Source organism: Herpailurus yagouaroundi, unplaced genomic scaffold (genome assembly GCF_014898765.1).
Source record: "Herpailurus yagouaroundi ecotype Mexico unplaced genomic scaffold, PumYag 182, whole genome shotgun sequence".
Classification (NCBI taxonomy): Eukaryota; Metazoa; Chordata; class Mammalia; order Carnivora; family Felidae; genus Herpailurus; species Herpailurus yagouaroundi.
In genome coordinates, this window is record NW_024412413.1 from 47099982 (window position 1) to 47119448 (window position 19467).

The window sequence follows — 19467 nt, forward strand, 5'->3', positions numbered from 1 at the left end:
TTTTTAACACAGTACCATTGAAGAGGAAATACAACACTCCCCAATATCCTGAAAGAATTAAAATTGTTTCTTATATCCAGGGTATAGCGGGCTCAAGTGAGAAGACAGGGATTACAGATGTCTTAGATCTAGACCTAAATCTTTTAGGTATGCTTAGATATCTTGGATATACTTTTGTGTGTATAGATTTAATGAGCATAATAGCTCTTTGCAGGGATGAAAAATAGTTTTGGAACACACAGGGAGGTATATGCTTATCCTCAGAGAATGCTAGTGGCATTTATATACATATATATGTATATACATATATATATGTATATATATGTATATATATATATATATATAGTTTGTTTTTAAGAGAGTGCGAGTGGGGGAAAGGGGCAGAGAGAGAAAGAGAATCTTAAGCAGTCTCCACGCTCGGTGTGGAGCCCAATACGGGGCTTGATCCCACGACCCTAGGATCACGAGCTAAGTCGAAATCAAGAGTCAGATGCCTCAACCGAGGCGCCCCTATATATGTCTGTTTCTAAGAGCAGTTATTATAACCGATGGAGCTATGATGATGCAAGAGGCAGTAGAGCACGGTGCTTTGGAGGCAGGCAGACAGAACCGTACTGCATTTCAGCCTGACCATGTCCTACCGTGTGACCTTAGGCAAGCTACTTAACGTTTCTTCATTTGCAAAATGGAAACTATAATACCTATGTCCTGGAGGTGTTTTCAGCATTAAATGGATAACAGATTTAAGGTACCTAGGAGTGTATCAGGCATAAAACAAGTCATCTATTCCTACCATTGTGGTTATTAGGTCAGAAACTGTTTAAATTATTATAAACATGTTTCACGTCAGCATTATGCTGTATTTAGTCTTTGTCTGATATCTCCCGCAAACACAGAAACGTTTTTTCTGGGTTTCCAGGAGGACACTGACCCTGCATCTTAGTGTATGTGTTGCCGAAGTGAGCATGATACTGCATTTTATACCTGGCTGAACTTCTGATAAATTGCACTGAAAGATCGTTGTCTAGCATGAGCGAACTCCATGCATCAACAAGAAAAGACTAACAACAATTCCCTCCATAAGTGCAGTGTTATTTCATTATGTCATTTTTGTGTGGTGTTTGTTTTGTGTGTGCATGTGGCGTATCAGCCATTTATGGTAAGAAATACCGTGTTTCCATTTCAGCTAAGGAGGTAATACTAATAGGAAAGTACCATGATATTACTGCCCAGCATATGCATTTCTACCAAGGGTAGATTTTAAAAGTATAATATACTTGAGGTGAAAGACGGGATCAGGGAAGCAACTTCAAAGTTCATCTAGCATCACCTTCCTTAGTTCAGCCTTTACGTTAATACAAGTTATAAGAAAAATATATGGAGTGGTGGTGTCTAATAATTGTACCATTATAACAGGTTTTATTTAATTCATTTGGTTTAAAAGGTTTTTTTTTAAGTTTATTTATTTATTTTGAGAGAGAGAGCAACTAGGGGAGGGGCAGAGAGAGAGGGGAAAGAGAGAATCCCAAGCAGTCTGCACACTGTCAGCACAGAGCCTGATGCAGAGCTTGAACTCACGAACCGTGAGATCATGAACAGAGCTGAAATCAAGAGTGGGACACTTAACTGACTCAGCCACCCCAGCGTCCCTAATTTATTTGATTTTAAAATGCCTCTTTAAACACAAAATGCTGGGGCGCCTGGGTGGCGCAGTCGGTTAAGCATCCGACTTCAGCCAGGTCACGATCTCGCGGTCCGCGAGTTCGAGCCCCGCATCGGGCTCTGGGCTGATGGCTCAGAGCCTGGAGCCTGTTTCCGATTCTGTGTCTCCCTCTCTCTCTGCCCCTCCCCCGTTCATGCTCTGTCTCTCTCTGTCCCAAAAATAAATAAACGTTGAAAAAAAAAATTAAAAAAAAAAAAAATAAACACAAAATGCTTCGGGAACGTCTACACGATACGTTTCAAAGATCACAATATGGAATGGAAATTAAACCAGAGTCCAATGAAATATAAAGATACAAATCTTGAAGTGTCAACTAATTGAAAGAAGGCCATTGGAAAATCTCAGGCTTTGGGCTGTTAATACTGAGTGTCCCAGATAACTAATAAATGTGATTGCCAAGATGCCTTTGGACATTCTAGGGTTCTGATTTTCTTTAATGTTTCTAGGGGGAAGGTGAAAATATTTCCCAAAGCTGTTTAAAATGCCTATTAATGTACACAAATAATTTGCTTTTACTAGGGAAAGAAGAACAGTGTTGAACTATTTGTGTCTCCTATAAACCGAAAAGCAGGAATTTCGGATGCCCTCCCATCTGAGGAAGTGCTGCGTTCACTTAATATAAATGTCTTACATCAAAGTTTATCTCAATTTGGAATTATAGAAGTCTCCCCTGAGGTATGTTGTTCATGGAATATTTCATTTAAAAATGTGCACAGCTGGCATGACATGGTAACTCGATTCCGGGAGGTGTTGAAATGAAAGCTGTTTATTGTGTGTTATTTGATAATAAAAATCTCCCTAAGGGTCAGAATTCTCTGATCTTCATACTTAATATGTTTGTTCCTTACGGAATTTATTTTCACATCAAAATTCCATTCCGAGGCACTTTCTTCTCCAAATCTTTATGGTCTTGTAGCTTCTATTGACTTATCCAGTAAATTGTGTTGAAGAAAAGCCATTTGGATATATTTGTCGGTTGATTACTTGAAACTGAAGTGTCCAAAATTACACCCTTCTATTCTCTTCTTCAACAGGCGTACTCCTCACTGCCTTCATTGTCACAGTGGTTGCCAGATACTTACCTTTGTCCACAATCTAGGAGTTCATTTGAGATGTGGTTTTTATTTTATTTTATTTTGTCTTGTTTTCTGAGGAACATAATTTTAAGAACTATGAATGTATTATTCTTCATAGTGTTTTCTAAATCTGCACTTTTTAAATTGCCCCCACCATCTCCGCCATCCTTGCCCCTGAATAAATTCAGTCCCTTTTTACCTTCTGCTATGTCCCATTCTAACAAACTTGCTGGAATGATCATCATCCTGAATGCATTTAATTAAATTCACAGAATCATAGACTCAGAGTCTGAGGGAGCATATGTGAACATTTTACAGATATAGAAACTAAGGCTCATAGAAATCAAGTGACTTCACCAAAGTGACAAAGCAAATGAGGTATAAAACAGCCTTTGACATCTAGACATCTCGACTCCTAGTCTCTTCCCCTATGCAGGGAAGCACAATGCCTCTCACTTCAGCAGATATCACCGGTGTGGTATAAAAAACTTTGGTCCAAGACTGAGCTTGAATCCCAAAGCCAGCACGTAAGATGTGTGTGACCTTGGGCAAGTGATTTAATCTCTATGAGATTAAGTCTGTCTTTGGCATAGTATCAGCCTCTCTGAGCCTCAGTTTCTTCATATCCAAAATGGGTATAGTAAAAAAAAAAAAAAAAAAAAAAAAAGGTGGGGGGAGTATAGTTTTATCTTATAGACTTGAAATATGAATTAAATTTTAGAAATATATGTGGAAGTCCTTACACAGAGTAGGGACCAAACAAATATAATTTGAATGCAGGACAGTTTTTTTATTGGCAGAATGAAGATGTATTTCATCATTGAGCCATGACTGTAACAACAACCTCCAGCCAGTCTTGCTGCATCTAGTTTTGCTCTCCTCCTTGCCCTCTCCGTGCTCTGCACAACCCCAACACACACACAAGGGATTTTCCCTCTTGTCACACAGAGTAATCTTTTTCAGAGCAGATCTGGCCGTGCTCTCCTAATGTCATGATTCTTGATTCTTCTTTGCCTTCCTAAATGCTATAGAATCACAGCTAGATTTCTTAATATGATATATGGTCCTTGGTGCACTGGGCTTTCTGATTGTTGGACAGCACCCTCCTAGTTTATGCTTCAGCACCTCTACACTCAGTGAGTACCAGGACACCCCCATACTCTCTTCCCTCCATGCTTGTGCATATGTTGATCCATCTGTACACCTTTCGTGGTTCAAGATCAGTCTACTATATAACAAAGCCTTCCCTTGTGCTTCCACAGATGTGGGCTCTTGCTTTGTGTTCTCACTGAGCTTAGTGCCAGAAGCCCTTATCCCGTCTTGGTCTTCAAATCTATTTCTACCCTATAGGCTCCTTGAGAACATATGCCATTTCACTTTATCTGTTGTCTCCACCCCTCCATTCAGACGCTGGCATATAATGGGCACACAAATAGACAAGCAGTGTGCTAGGTAGTGTCCAAAGTTGGACAAATAAATGAATAAACAAACAAGTAAATAAATAAAATACGATTTTGGCTTTCAATGAGTTTGTATTCTAGTATAGGGCAAATAAGATATAAGCAGATAAGGAGAATACATGGTAATGTTACCACACTGGGCCATAGGAGCTTTGAGGAAGAAAGCCCCTCATTTCCTGCTTCAGAGAGGCCAGGGGAAAAGGTCAATATGAGCTTAAACACCCAAACTCCTCCTCAACCCTGATTGCATGTGACTCTGAAGGGCTTCCCTTTTGTATCCAACCAAACACCATTTCCATATCTAGGCCCTTGACAGACGGCCTTGCACACTATCTTGCCCAGGACAGTGCTGTAAAATTTAAAAAGCCCATTGGGTTTATTTATTTGCTCCCGTAATCTTTCAGTGAATATTATAAGCAGTCTTCCCTGTTGCTTTATTCTGAGTTTAAATGCCACTCTGAATGCTTTAGGAATACAGCAGCTTAGTGAGTCATCCAGATTTGCAAACCAAGAGAAGCTCACCAAACAAAAAAAACAGTAAAAATTAAGTATTTGTCCTCCAACACACCTCAGCCCAGTGATAATGAGGGGCTTGGCACAGAACTATTAGCCCACCATAGACCACAGGTCTGTAGTGTAGTTGAATAATGGAAGTATACTTGATGCGCAAAATGTGATACTTTTTATGAAAGTGTAGAAATTTAGAAATCTAGGAAATCTAGAATCCAGAGAATATTACCTGACAGGACACTGGGAAGTATTTTAATTGGATATGAGGCATTTCAGTAAGGAGAGAAGGATGGATTGTTTGCGGCTTTTTGTTCAGGCACTTCTAGAATGGACCCAGCATTACCCTCTGACCTGAAGTCCTAATGCAGAAACAAGAGAAAGCCATCTATGGTCCCGGGCAACCTCAGCAACATAGGGTCCAAAGGGGCACTGCAAAAGCATTTGTTGATATTTGTTTAAGCTGGTGATGGTATTCTGTTTCCCCATTTCTTTATTCATCTTTGTCATTAACGCTGATAACAACTTATGCCTCAACCCATTCTTTCACATTTTTATTCCAAATTATCACTGTGCTGTGCTAACATGTTTATTAACAGAAAAAAAAAAAAGAATATTGGTATTTTGGTTTCTCATCCTTTATCTGGATTAGAGAACACTGTGAATGCAGTCTCAAAGCATCTATTTCTAAGTTAATATGCGTTACTTTCAGGGAAGGACATGTTTTCCATCGTTGCCCTTTCTTTATCTGCTTGATTTAATTGGAAATGACTCTTGGGAAACAAAAATACCAAATACAGAATTACTTTTGTTTATTCATCTGTTTTCACTTTATTTTTTTTTAATTTTTTTTCAACGTTTATTTATTTTTGGGACAGACAGAGACAGAGCATGAACGGGGGAGGGGCAGAGAGAGAGGGAGACACAGAATCGGAAACAGGCTCCAGGCTCTGAGCCATCAGCCCAGAGCCCGACGCGGGGCTCGAACTCACGGACCGCGAGATCGTGACCTGGCTGAAGTCGGACGCTTAACCGACTGCGCCACCCAGGCGCCCCTCATCTGTTTTCACTTTAATCTAAGTTTTGGGGGAGAAAAAGATATTATTTCTTTTATATATTTTTATGAGCTGGAACATTGTAAGTGCTCCCATATTTTTTTATTATAAGATGCTCATAAAGATAAAATTAGACTTCCTGTTGCCTAGTAAATTAAATCTTAGGGAAATAAAATGAAATTCATTATTTTAGTTTCTATTTTTAAATTTTTTTATAAAATTAATTAAAAATTAATTAATGACTGAATTAAATATGTATTGAAATAGTGAGTTTTACATTGATAATGCAAAAATGATCTAGGATTTGCTGCTGTTGTTTAATGGCGAATTATGCCAGTTTGGCAGGTCTTATGTTTCAAAGGAGGAAGTTACCTTCCTTACTAACAGGCCAAGGTGCTGAATGATTCTTTCATGGAATATTCACATCCAGAAAAAAATACATACCAAATAAATATATACCATTACCCATGAGCATGGTGATTATTCCTTGAAACTAGAACATCAGTCAACAATCTAAAGAATTATAGTCCTGACCATACAAAGCAGAGGAGGAATACAATTAAAGATAACATGTGTTGGGTAATTCAGAACGAATTGTTCACTTTATGCATAATACAGTGGACATTTAGCATTTATCTAACAAAATTATATTGTTGTAGGATACACCTTGTTTATCTACCTAACTCAATTAACCAGATAATTAAAATATTTCCACTTCATTCTTATTCTGTGTGCTTCATCTCTTCTAAAAAGATATATCTCCTAAAGCCTCTGAATCATGTCTTCTAGCATTTGGGATGTCTCCCATCACTTGGGATCAGAATTGTTTAAAAAAAAACAATTAAGACAACTATCGTGCATCAAATTATTAAACAATGCAGAGAAGCCGTATTGTGGGTACAGGAAACAGCCCAAATTTTAAGTAATAAGCAAAATTCATCAGCTTCTTTCACTGCAACAGAGTTAAAGGGCAAAGCATGTAGGTAGATGTAGCTATGATATAAGACGTAAAGATAATACAGTGGCATTGGGTTTGACCTGACTGTGGAGCCTCTGAATTATTGAACCCTCAGCCCTTTGACAAACTGTAAAGGCATCACATTAACCTTATGCAAAGGTTAGATTGGAGATTCCTGTGAATTATACTCTTTTGACTTGTGGGATCTTAACTAAAAACTTTTCCATTTATTACCCTATCCTTATCAATTTTTTAGATCTCTGTACAAATATAGTAGTGCTCAGCAGTAATAGCATGACTCAGAAGGAAATCTATTTACCAAGAAAGCGCAGTGACTAAGTTCTAGGAGTTCAAAACAAGTGCCTTTCTAACTAGGAGTGGGGGAGTGGGGGTAGGAGGTTAATTCTTCCATCATCACCACTTTGGTTAAAAGAGAAAACAAAACAGATTTGTCTTAAGCAGAAAGGAACATGTTGATATTCCAGAGGTGTCGAACTATAGCAGAAAAAGAAAGAAAGAAAGAAAGAAAGAAAGAAAGAAAGAAAGAAAGAGAAAGAGAAAGAAAGGAACCAAATCAGGTTAGGAACACAAAATTTCTTTCCACCCACCTAACCACTGCTTTTTATCCAAATTTTACATGAACTAAAGCTAAGATCCTCATAGTTAAATTTGACAAGTTTAGGCTGTCTACTTGAAGGCTTAACTAGTTTGCTTTTATAGCAAGCAATAGTTGTTATTTAGTTGCCTGTAAAAAACTCATTACCATATTTATACCTGGTTTCTACAAGAGTTGGTTTTTTTTCTGATAGTTTCCAGCTATGTTTATAGAGGTATTGTATTAAATATGATCCGGCTGAGGTCAAAGAGTAAAAGACAAGTCACCACTTGAATGCAAGATTTCCTTTCCAGTAGGGTACTTGGTTTCTAATCATTTCATCAAGCAAGTATTTTCAGATTCTCCCTCAACTGACCACTTACATATTTTTCAAATATATACAAGTCATTTCTTATATCTACGAATTTGTGTCTTAGAAAGTAGGCGAGATGTTACAGTGAGCATATCAGTGTTTTATAAGCAAAAGCAATGGAAATTCAACTATGCAAGCAATAGGAGTCTGCCTCAAATCATTTTTATGATCACAATTGAACTCCAAGATCCTTTCTGCTCTGTTTTGTTCAAGTCCCCAGCAACTTGAGTTCCAGGATAAAAGTTTTTATAAACTATTTTTTAAGGCAACTATTTCTTTTTGTCTAATTTACAAACATTGAATGTGTTGTATTTTTTAAAAAGTCTTGAAAAATAATTTAACGATGATTTCAAAGTTCAGACACCTACAAGGACAGGGGTGTTCTTTTTCTTCAAGAATTTTATTTTTGACACAACTATGTATTTCTCATGATTCTGTGGGTTGACTAGGATCAAGTAGGTGGTTTTTCTCTTCCACATAGTAGGAGCTGAAGTCACCCCAGTGGTTACATTAAGCTGGGCACTCATCTGCCACTAGGGTGCCCAAGATGAACTCTCATTCTCCATGGCCACTATTCATGTGGCTTTTTCATCATCAATATCTTGTTGTTCAGGGCTTTCTTAATTGTTGGAGGCAATATCCAAAGACAGACAAGGACTCTCACCGAGGGAAATAAAAGGCATACTTCAACAAAATGGAAGTTTAGGTGAGCGGAAACATTTGACTTGATTTAGCATTTATGTTTTTCCCAACTGTAGGCCATTCAGTTTCAAGCTAAAGTTTCCTTAACTATGAATCTTTAAATTTCACTGAATTATAAAATTTAATTGCCTTCTAAGTTGTGATATTAATAGATGTGGGTTTTTTTTTTTAAAGAAGGAGTGGGTGAAATAAAACTAAGACACTCATTCACATTTTATTCAGCTTCTTCTCCACCCTTTCACCCACTAAGCAGAGAGCAAAAAAATTTTAAAGGCGCAAGTAAAACTATTTATCTTACTTTTATTTCCAAATAATTCTGCACTTTTTGATGCTCCCTGTTGCTTTAAGTAAAATATAATATCCTAACAATTTGTAGGTGGAGGTGAACTTCAATCAGGTGGAGGTGAACTGCAAAAGTAGACTGCATTCAAAGGAAAAAAAAAAAAGATTTGACGAAAGAGAAAAAAAGGAAGGAAATGATCCTGACACTGTTACTCTGTTTATAAAAGCATCAAGAGATTTTGTTTGCACCTGTTTCACTTTTGTTTGAAGTCAAGAGCTGCATTGCAGCACGTAAACCAGGGTGTTGGTGTTGTGGGAGGGGACTTAAAACAGTAAGGAAAGCTTCAGAAACAGTTTCCTCAGCACAGAAAAGAACAGAACTCTTTTACTTATGAACCAGGTAATTTCCCAGAGAGACTGTTGGAGGGACATTTACGAAGTCTAGGACCCAATATGCCATGTCCGGCACGCTCGCTCCTGCACAGGAGATAAAATCATCTCTTCATGTATAGGGACGGCTGTCCTCGTCTCAGATCAGTTTGAGAAGCAGCTCTGGCAGCGAGGGATGTAGGTGTGTTCTACTACACTGAATGGAGTGAAGCTAAAAATATGTTGAGTGTCTGATAAGAACGCCATTCTCCTCAAACTCTCATTTAACGTCAGACTTTCTGTTTTGCTTTTAAAGAAAAATGTTTTACAAGGGCAGCATGAAGCGGACAAAATCTGGAGCAAAGAAGGATTTTATGCTGTTGTCATTTTTCTCAGCATCTTTGTTATTATAGTAACGTGTTTGATGGTAAGTTTGCTTCTTTATATATCTTATCCCTTACTGAGCCACTGCTTAATACTATGGGATACTGTCATTCAAACGAATGTTGAAAAGACTGGGAACAGAAGCAAGGCTTTGATCCTATTAGACTGGGAATATTTCATATCTGACGGCAGAGTGATAGCTAAGGAAAACCTAAGGAATTACAGATTCTGACCTGCAGAATAAGGCTGTAATTGCACTGAGGCTTTTAGTAACTTGATCAACCCTGGGAATGAAGCTTTAGAAAGTGATTTACTGTGGTCACTGGAGCCCTCAAAGTCATTAAAGTCTCATGGGCACACTTTGGGCTTACTTTATTTCTTCTTTTATATCATCTTTATGGAACTCAGGACAAATTTTAAAAAGAAACGTCTTAGGGGCAAGCTTATATCTTTAAGAATCGTTGATTTCCTTATTTATTTTTAAAGATAAATAGCATTAGATATTAATGCTATTAGATAAATAGCTAAAGATAGATAGCATTCTGCGAAATTCTAGGCATTAAAAGGGATGATCATAGGCTCAAAGGCTAGATAATTCACTGTCGACTAACTTTTTAGGTGAATGAATTTGAAAAGTATAAAAGTATACACGGCAAATAGTTCTGTAAATTATAAATTATAAATGTGTAGCCTTTAAAAGTATATTTCTAATTAAAAAAAAAAAGAACCCAGAGTAAACCCACTAAACTAGGCAGCTCTATTTTGTATTGAGGGAGTTAACAGTTACTTTTCAAATACATTGATAAAATTTTCCTATTCTTTCAAAAATTCTGTGATGTACTTTAAAATATTTGATGTTTACAAAGGGGTTTAAACATTTTTTTCCTTGTGCTATGTTCTTTTTAATTTTGTACATTTTCAAAAATATTCCTTCCTTAGCTCTTAAATGCCCCCAAAAGACATCACACTACATACTATTCAACCAACAGTATTGCTAAGTGTCTTATTGGTTTTTGTTCATTTATGTTTCCCCTGCTGGGGAGGGGTTTATGTTAGAAAGATTAGGGCTTAGTTGGGAAAGGCAGAGGCTGAGTAAGTCTAAACTTGAAGGATATAAAACATTTAAGGCCTTGAACATGGTGATGATGGGCATATTTCCTCGAGTCTAAATATAGGAAGCAGTAAGGACACCCTAAAGCTTCCATCATCATGAATTCAGAAGTGTCTGTTCTCCTATGGGCACACATTTAGCAAGATTTCTAAGAATTGTGACACAATAATAAAAAGAATAAGTTAAACATTGAGTAAGAAATTTGATTTTTATGTATTAAATGGTGGAGACTGAGAGGGAAAAATTTAATGAGACAAAGTTGGAGATTTTAGGGAAACTATGACTGAGACCTCTGGGCATTTTTTAGTATTTTAGAGGGTGTGTTTGTTGTTGTTGTTGTTGTTGTTGTAATAGTTAATTGCACTATTTTAACATATGCGGCTCTTCCTTAAGCTGAGGAATCTTGAGGGCTTTTTTCTCTCTTGTCAGTCACAATTAGAGTGTTTTTCTGCTTCATAGATGAAAAGATGGGAGGAAGAGGAGAATTCAAGGAGGTTGAGAGTGCTAAAAGCAGAGACTGCTGGGGGGGCGTTGGGCGGACGGATAAGATTGGGCAGAGCAAAGGCTAGGGTAAAGGAGGGAAGTGGGAAGGCAGATTCCTGAGCAGCCTCTGAGTCCTGGAGGGCAGAGAGAGGCCCAGCAGAGCCTGCTCTTACCATGTAAGACTCGGTCCAGGCTCTGCCTCTCTAACTCAGGAGCACCTGCATATCCAGCATGACTGGATAAATCCTTTCATGACATATTGCTCTCATGAGGCAAAAGAATCTGTGGTGGCCACACTCTCAACCCCTGGGGGCCAGAGACTAGCTCTTCTTTTCCCAGTTTCTGCCAAGCATCAATGTAAAAATCAGAAACCTAGATAAGTCTGCTCCAAAGTTACTACAACAAATCGAGAAAGGAATGTTTCCAAAGTATGGGTGATTGCTGTCCACTGGGTTGGCAGTTAGATTCATCCATTCATTCAGTCTACAAATTCCTGCAGGGGATACACTGTGGACCTGTGGTTGGCACTGTGGCCAAAGGAGAGAACAAGATCCCTGTTCTTGTAGGACCTATACTCTAAAGGGGAGGGGGAGGGGGGACACAGATAATAATTTAGTACTTTTCTTTTAAACAAATAATGAACATGCTGCATGATTCCAAGTATTTGACCTTCTGGAAAAGGCAAAACTTTAGAGATAATCAAAAGATCAGTGGTTGCCAGAGGTTTCAGGGGAGGAGATGGATAGGTAGAGCACAGCGGATTTTTATGGCAGTGAAACTATTCTGTACAATACTGTGGTGGTGAATACATGGCCTCATGGATTTGTTAAAATCCATAGAATGGGGGCACCTGGGTGGCTCAGTCGGCTAAGCGTCCAACTTCAGCTCAGGTCACGATCTCGCGGTCCATGAGTTTGAGCCCCGCGTCGGGCTCTGTGCTGACCGCTCAGAGCCTGGAGCCTGTTTCTGATTCTGTGTCTCCCTCTTTCTCTGACCCTCCCCCGTTCATGCTCTGTCTCTCTCTGTCTCAAAAATAAATAAACGTTAAAAAAAATTAAAAAAAAAAACCCCATAGAATGTACAACAAAAAGAGTGAGCCCTAATCTAGACTACGGATTTCGGTTAATTATGATATCCAGTATTGGCTCATCAATTGTAACACATGCGACCACACTAATACAAAATGTTAATAGGGAATATTGTTTAGGGAAATAAGGGAGAGAGGGTATATGAGAACTCTGTACTCTTTGCTGCTGTGTGTAAACCTAAAACTGATCTTAAAAAATGAAGTCTATTCATTTTTTTTAAAAAATCATATATTGTGCAGTGCTGTGAAGAGATACCTTAATAGTGAGTGAGCGGAACAGAACCCTCGGAGACTTCCAAGATATGTGACAATGTGGGGAGAGGGCCTCCCAGGCAGAGGACAGAGCAGTTGAGGTGGAAATAAGCCAGCCTCTCTGGGCTTAACAATAAGGGTGGAAGCTGAAAGTTTTAAACAGAGCTTTGATGTGATTTGATGTGTGGATTTACAAGAGCAGGTGCTCTGCTGGTGAAGAGTGGTTGGGAACAGAACACGAGGCAAAGCTGGGAGCAGTAGGACTCTTCTGGAAGCCATTGTGTTAGCCTGGTGACAAAGATGATGATGGCCCAGAGGAGGGATGGTGGTGGAGATGGAGAGAAGTGAATGGTTGGGATTTATTTGTAAACGGAAATGACAGGATTTGCTCCCTTCTCAGGGAGAAGGAAAGAAAGAAATTAAGGTTGACTCCTCATTTATTTGGCTGAGTACCTGGCTGGTGGAGCTCCCATTTCTTGGGCAAGGAACACATTGGAGGTGGGGGTAGTGAGAGAAACAACACTTTTCATGTGTCTTCCAGTTGCCCTTGAATAAATGAAAGAAGTAGAATGATATATTTCAAACACAATCTTAAATTTTCATGAGAAAAGGTCGCTTTGAAAAGTCACAGGGGAGGGGTGCCTAGGTGGCTTAGTTAGTTGAGCATCTGACTCTTGATTTCAGCTCAAGTCATGATATCACTGTTCATGGGATCCAGCGCCATCAGGCTCTGTGCTGATTGCGCAGAACCTGCTTGGGATTCTCTCTCTCCGTCTCTCTCTGCCCCTCTGCCGCTCATGTACACACACACACACACACTCTCTCTCTCTCTCTGTCTCTCTCTCTCTCAAAATAAATAAATAAGCTTTAAAAAAAGGGAAAAAACATTAACAGAGGAACCAGCAGTATACATGAAGGAATTAATACTGATAGAAAAATTCTGGAGCACCTGGATGGCTCAGTCAGTAAATCGTCCAACTCTTGATTTGGGCTCAGGTCATGATCTCATTGTTTGTGAGTTCAAATCCCTCATAAGGTTCCATGCTGACAATACAGAGCCTGATTGGGATTCTCTCTCTCCCTCTCTCTCTGCCCCTGCCCCACTCTCTCTCTATCTTTCAGAATAAATAAATTTTAAAATAAAAAAAAAGAAAAATTCTACCTACTCAGACTGGATTTAACATGAAGTTAAGTTTATCTGATGCAACTATAACACTGACATGTCAACAGTTCACATTTAGGGACTTGTCAAATGTGATTCTCTAAAAAAGCTTATCTTTGCTCAAGTAGTTTTGATAGTGACCTTGATTTAAAGTAAGTTTTTTACTTGGCTCTCTCAGTAATAGTTGTGCTATCACTTTTGCAATTTTCAAACACATAATATTCTGATTCTATTTCCCATGATTTTGTTGATTCCATGCAAAAGAAAAGACACAGTACAGAATTTCCCCTCTGGCAATAACTATATGTATGAGAGATCAAATACCATTATTTCGATCCAGCCTTCCTACATACCACAGAAACAAAAGGCATATGGTTTTATTATGAAATTTTATAGGTAAATTGCTGTAATGGTGGATTATGTGTGCTATGTAACAATAACATAAGGCTTGGCAAAATTTTTGAAATGTGGCATATTGTTTACTTTCCTTAAAATAAAAAAAAATTATATTGCCAGGCATAAAATTAGACATGCATGACATTTTCAAATGTGTGACTTATTTAGCACCTCTCAAATGTGAATGTAGAGTGGGTGGAGCGACAAATAGACAAATACAATTTTCCAAGGAAAAGTGTGTGGGCAATTTCCAATCCATTCAGTCTGTTTTAGGTAGGGGAAATGTATTACTAAGAAGAATTAGTTATTAAACTTCAATAAACAATGGAAGGAACATTTATCATCAAAATTAAATCTTCAAATGTACTTAGAGGTTTATTACAAAGTGCAAAGGCATTTATGAAATGTAGGTAGAGATATCTACAAGCCAGATTGCTTCTGGAAAGCAATTTTAGAAAATACAGGAAAAGAGCTCTTGATGTCAACAAAAGTTTTAGCATGTTAGACCCATAAAAAAGCCAATTATTAGTCATGTAGAAGTTTTCTAGTCATGGTCTTGGTAGCTGAGACAGGAAGTTGTATGTCAGATCACCTGCTATAGCCTGAGCCCCATGCAGTGAAAACATGTCACAGGTGGACATAAACAGTACCCTCTTCTAATTGGTTATATATAATTGCTAGAGACTGAGGGAAATGGGAATAGATTTCTGGCTGGAATGATCTGTTTACAGAACCATTTCTGTAAAACATACCATTTTCAGAGTAGGCATGTGCCTTGAAGCAATTTTTAATTTTGTTCTATCTTAATAAAAACTGTTTACTTCTTAAGTATTAAGAATGCAATCCTCTTAATAATAAAAATAATAACAATAGTAATATTTAATGTCTTCCCTTTATTGCACACTTACTGGTACTAAATTGGCACTAAATTTACTGTGTGGTACTAAATACTTAATGTATTTTTAAGCCACTTTATTGAAGTATGATTGACATACAAAAAGCTGTGCAGATTTAATGGATACAACTTGGTGAGTTTGGAGATAAGTATATACCTATAAAACCATCACCACCATCTTTGTCATAGATCTTCCTATCACTTCCAAAAGTGTCCTCCTGCTCTCTATTTATTTTTTTTATTATTTTTTGAAAGCTTATTTATTTTGAAAGAGAGAGAGAGCACATGCATGCATGAGCCAAGAGGGGCAGAGAGAGAGGGAGAGAGAGAATCCCAAGCAAGCTCTATGCTGTCAACGTGAAGCCCAACACGGGGCTCAGTCCCACAACCCTGGGATCATAACCTGAGCTGAAATCAAAAGTCAGATGCTCAACCCGCTAAGCCAACCAGGCACTCAATTTTTTAATTATTATTCTGTATTGTGATAAGAACACTTAACATATGATCTACCCTCTTAGCAAAGTATTTTAAGTATACAATGTTGTATTATTAACTATAGACTCCATGCATAAACACTTAATGTATTTTAGTTTGCTAATTTTCCTGATGAGGAAACCAAGATCCTGAGAGGATCAGTGACTTGACCAAGAGCACACAAAGGGACTGGGTAATTATATTGGGGAGAGAGGAGGATCTGTCCTGTGCACTGTCAAGTATCTAGCAGCATCCCTGGCTTCTGCCCACTAGATGCCAGTAGCACCCCACCACACACCCTATTATGACAACCAAAACCATCTCAGAACATTACCAAATGCCCCTGAAGGGCTAAATCCCTGCTGGTTGAGAACCACTGTCTTACAACTTAATTCCATGACAACCCACCTATTGCCAGGTAACAACATCTTCCATTCTTTCCATGTTTTGTCAACCAAGTCTCTCTCTTGAGTATTTTTTTTTTTAATTTTAGGGAAAGAGAGAAAGAGAGATGGGGGGGAGGAAGAGAGAGAAAGAGAGAGAGAGAGAAAGAGAGAGAGAAAATCTTGAGCAAATTCCATGCTCAGTGCAGAGCCTGATGCAGGGCTCAATCCCATGACCCTGGGATCATGACCTGATCCAAAATCAAGAGTTGGATGCTCAACCAAATGAACCACCTAGGTGTCCTCACTCTTGAGTATTTTTAAAGTGTCTTGTAAGCATTATATATTCTCCAAGGCGTAGGCATCAGTTCTGCCTAATCAAAGGCGTAGGCATCAGTTTGTACACATATGACACAGATTAAAAAGCTGACCTGTAACCAGCGATGAAGGAAGCCAATGACTGTAAAATATGTGGCAAAGGTTCTTCAGCAAGAACATAAACTCATGAAGTAAAGAAGGACTTTGGACTAGAGCTACTTCTATACCAATATAATCATAAAAGTTACCTGTCAAGAGCTATTGAGAAAGCTGTTATTTCCTTGGCTGTCTCATTTTCATTTTTGAAAATAAATATTTGCTTCTCCAAATTTTCATTTTAAAAATGAAAATATGCTTATCCAAATATTCCAATTTGGAAATGAAAATATGCTTCTCCAAAACCCAAATGTAAACAGGCAATCAAATGTTCTGATGTACATATTATATTCAGATGTGAAGAACTAAGAATATATAACATATGTATTATCTTTTATTAAAGATATTTTTGTGAAGGTACAGATGTATTTGTTTCTCTTCTCATTCAAGTAAATAGCTGGCTTGCAATTAAGAAATAAAAAGTTAGGGACACCTGGCTGGCTCAGGCAGAAAAGCATGCGACCCTTCATCTTGGGGTCGTGAGTTTGAGCCCTATGTTGGGTGTAGAGATTACTTAAATAGATAAATATTTTTTTAAATAATCAATAAAAATAAATTAAAAAGATGTCCTGCCTTAAATTCTATTGCCTCATCTTTTAATAATTATGTATTTAACTTAGCAATCTTGTGTTATCTTATTGGTACTGTTCTCGTATTTCTAGGATTTTGTTTGCGCAAAGTGGTGGCAAAGTGCCTTTGAGGGTTATGAAAACTGAAGAGAAGCAGTAAATTAACTGCCTCCCCCCAGTTCTTAGGCATCATACACAGGGTAGGGATATTTATCTTCAATGTTTTCTATCCTATAGCTCGTAAAAGTAATTATAATAAGAGTAAGAAGATTTGTCACTTAATACTAGATGTCTTGTTTTTTTCTTATGCAGTAATATTTCTCATGGGAATATTTAGCACCATCGTTTTCAAAAATTTAAGATTTAGCTTTACCCTACCTTTGTCAGTGAACGCCACCAGTATAAAAGTTTCCATTGTATGAGGAAGTGAACTGAATAAAAGACAAAAAGGATTCTTTTTAATTGCCTGACAGTTCAATTTATAAGAACGCATTTGTAGTTATACTCCCTAGGTGCATAGTCCTTTTCCTTAAAGAGAGATTTTAATCCACAAAAGATATACTCTTAGATTTGGTGGTGTTGAAAGCCAGTGGTGAGAACCAATCTGCAGCAGATGTGATGTTAGAGTCAATCGTTAAGAATGACAGCATGGCAAAGAGCAGCACCAGAAGTAATGTAAGGGTGTGGAAAGTACATGGGTCTCCAAAGCAGAACTGCCCCAGGACTTGGATCTGCCCTCGCTGACTGCTGAATTTGGGCAAGCCACATGATTCAGATGGACTGTAATTTTTTCAATGTATAATTAGTCAGAAGGACCTATAGTGATCATCCTAACTCTGATTCCATCTGTATCCCTAATTTCAAAGACACTTACAGGGCACATGCACCCCAATGTTTATTGCAGCACTGTCAACAATAGCCAAATTATGGAAAGAGCCCAAATGTCCATCAACGGATGAATATACACATACACAATCGAATACTACTCGGCAATGAAAAAGAATGAAATCTTGCCATTTGCAACAACATGGATTGAACTGGAGGGTATTATACTAGGCGAAATAAGTCACTCAGAAAAAGATAGGTATCACATGACTTCACTCATATGTGGACTTGAGAAACTTAACAGCTGATCCTAGGGGAAGGGAAGGAAAAATAAGATTAAAAAAAAGAGGAATGCAAACCGTAAGAGACTCTTAAATACAGAGAACAAACTGAGGGTTCATGGGGTGGGGGAAGAGGAGGGAAAATGGGTGAGGGGCATTAAAGAGGGCACTTGTTGAGATGAGCACTGAGTGTTGTATGTAAGTGATAAATCACTGGATGCTACTCCTGAAGACAAGACTACAAGGTATGTTATCTAACGTGAGAATTAAATAAATAAATTAAATAAATAAATAAATAAATAAATCACTTAATGTACAATCACTCCTATTTCTTATCTCTCTGCCCAAACCTCTGTCTTGTTATAATCCGAGATGTTGGACCTGAGACATAATTAAATTTCATTTTCACTCATTTTTACATAATTTCAAAACTCCCTTTTATATCACAATTTCTAGTTCTTCAGTTCTTAATTTTGAGTCATCTTTCTCATGAGTTTGGGTTAATTTTTTCCAGGAAATGTACACAGGCAGTATATTCCCTGACACCTTGTGTATTTGAGATACTTTTAGCTTCATTCTCATGAACTTCAATTTATCGAGGTGTGGAATTCATGCATTTTTTTGTAAATGCATTTTTTCCTCAGTCACAAAAACTCTCCCATTTTCTCCTCACATTTATTCTTTTTTCAACTGACATGTTTTTTGACTGAGCACCTTTTTCATTCCATATCTCTAATTCCATGAGAACAGGGTATAGTTTATTTTGTTCATAGCAGAATCCTCAGTAAGTCTCACAATACATGACATTCAGTGGGCACTGAAAAATAGCTCTGAATGATTCACAGCTCTCTCACTTAGTCTGGTTTATCGTTCACAGTGACTTTTCTCTGACTTCTGTATGCCATTGTTTTCCTTGTTTTCACCTTCTTCTCTTTATCTTTTTGCTATATATTCCAGACAATCTCCTGACTTTGCCACATATGCCACTGGCTGTGTTTTCTGCATTGTCATTTCCGTTCTTTACTGCTTACAAGATTTTCATCCTGCTCCCGAGTTTTCAGCTTTTAAAATCCTTTTCTTCTTCATCTCAGTCTGATACCTTTTCATCTTACATTGTTGTGTTTTGCTTCTTTTTGATTTTTTAGAATATTATTTTGTTAAGCAGACTTTTTAACAACATATTTTTTGCCCATTTTAACCATTTTCTATTTTTATTATTGTAGTGAAGTTGACATACAATGTGTGTTAGTTTCAGGTGTACAATATAGTGATTCAACCATTCTATATATTACTCAGTGCTCACCATGATAAACATAGTCACCACTGCCACCACACAATGTTATTATAGTATTATTGAGTCTATTGCCTATGCTTCTGTTACTTCTATATTGTATAAATGGAACTTGGTACCTCGTAATCCCCTTCACCTATTTCCCTCATTACCCTACCCCCTTCCCTCTGGCAACCACCAGTTTGTTCTCTGTATTTATGAGTCTTCTTCTGTTTGTTTCTTTGCTCATTGGTTTTGTTTTTTAGATTCCACATACAATTGAAATTATATAGCATTTGTCTTTCTCTGGTTTATCTCATT

The 19467-nt window shown here is 37.7% G+C and overlaps 1 protein-coding gene across 3 annotated transcripts in view; it reads left to right on the forward strand.

The window, feature by feature from the left end:
* Positions 1-19467, forward strand: part of PTPRR (protein tyrosine phosphatase receptor type R) — a 244827-nt gene that overhangs the window by 127792 nt on the left and 97568 nt on the right. For all 3 annotated transcript variants that reach the window (XM_040491425.1, XM_040491427.1, XM_040491426.1), the window contains 2 exons: positions 2243-2398; positions 9417-9527. In XM_040491425.1, coding sequence (XP_040347359.1) covers positions 2243-2398; positions 9417-9527 — 267 coding nt within the window. The remainder of the gene's footprint in view (positions 1-2242; positions 2399-9416; positions 9528-19467) is intronic.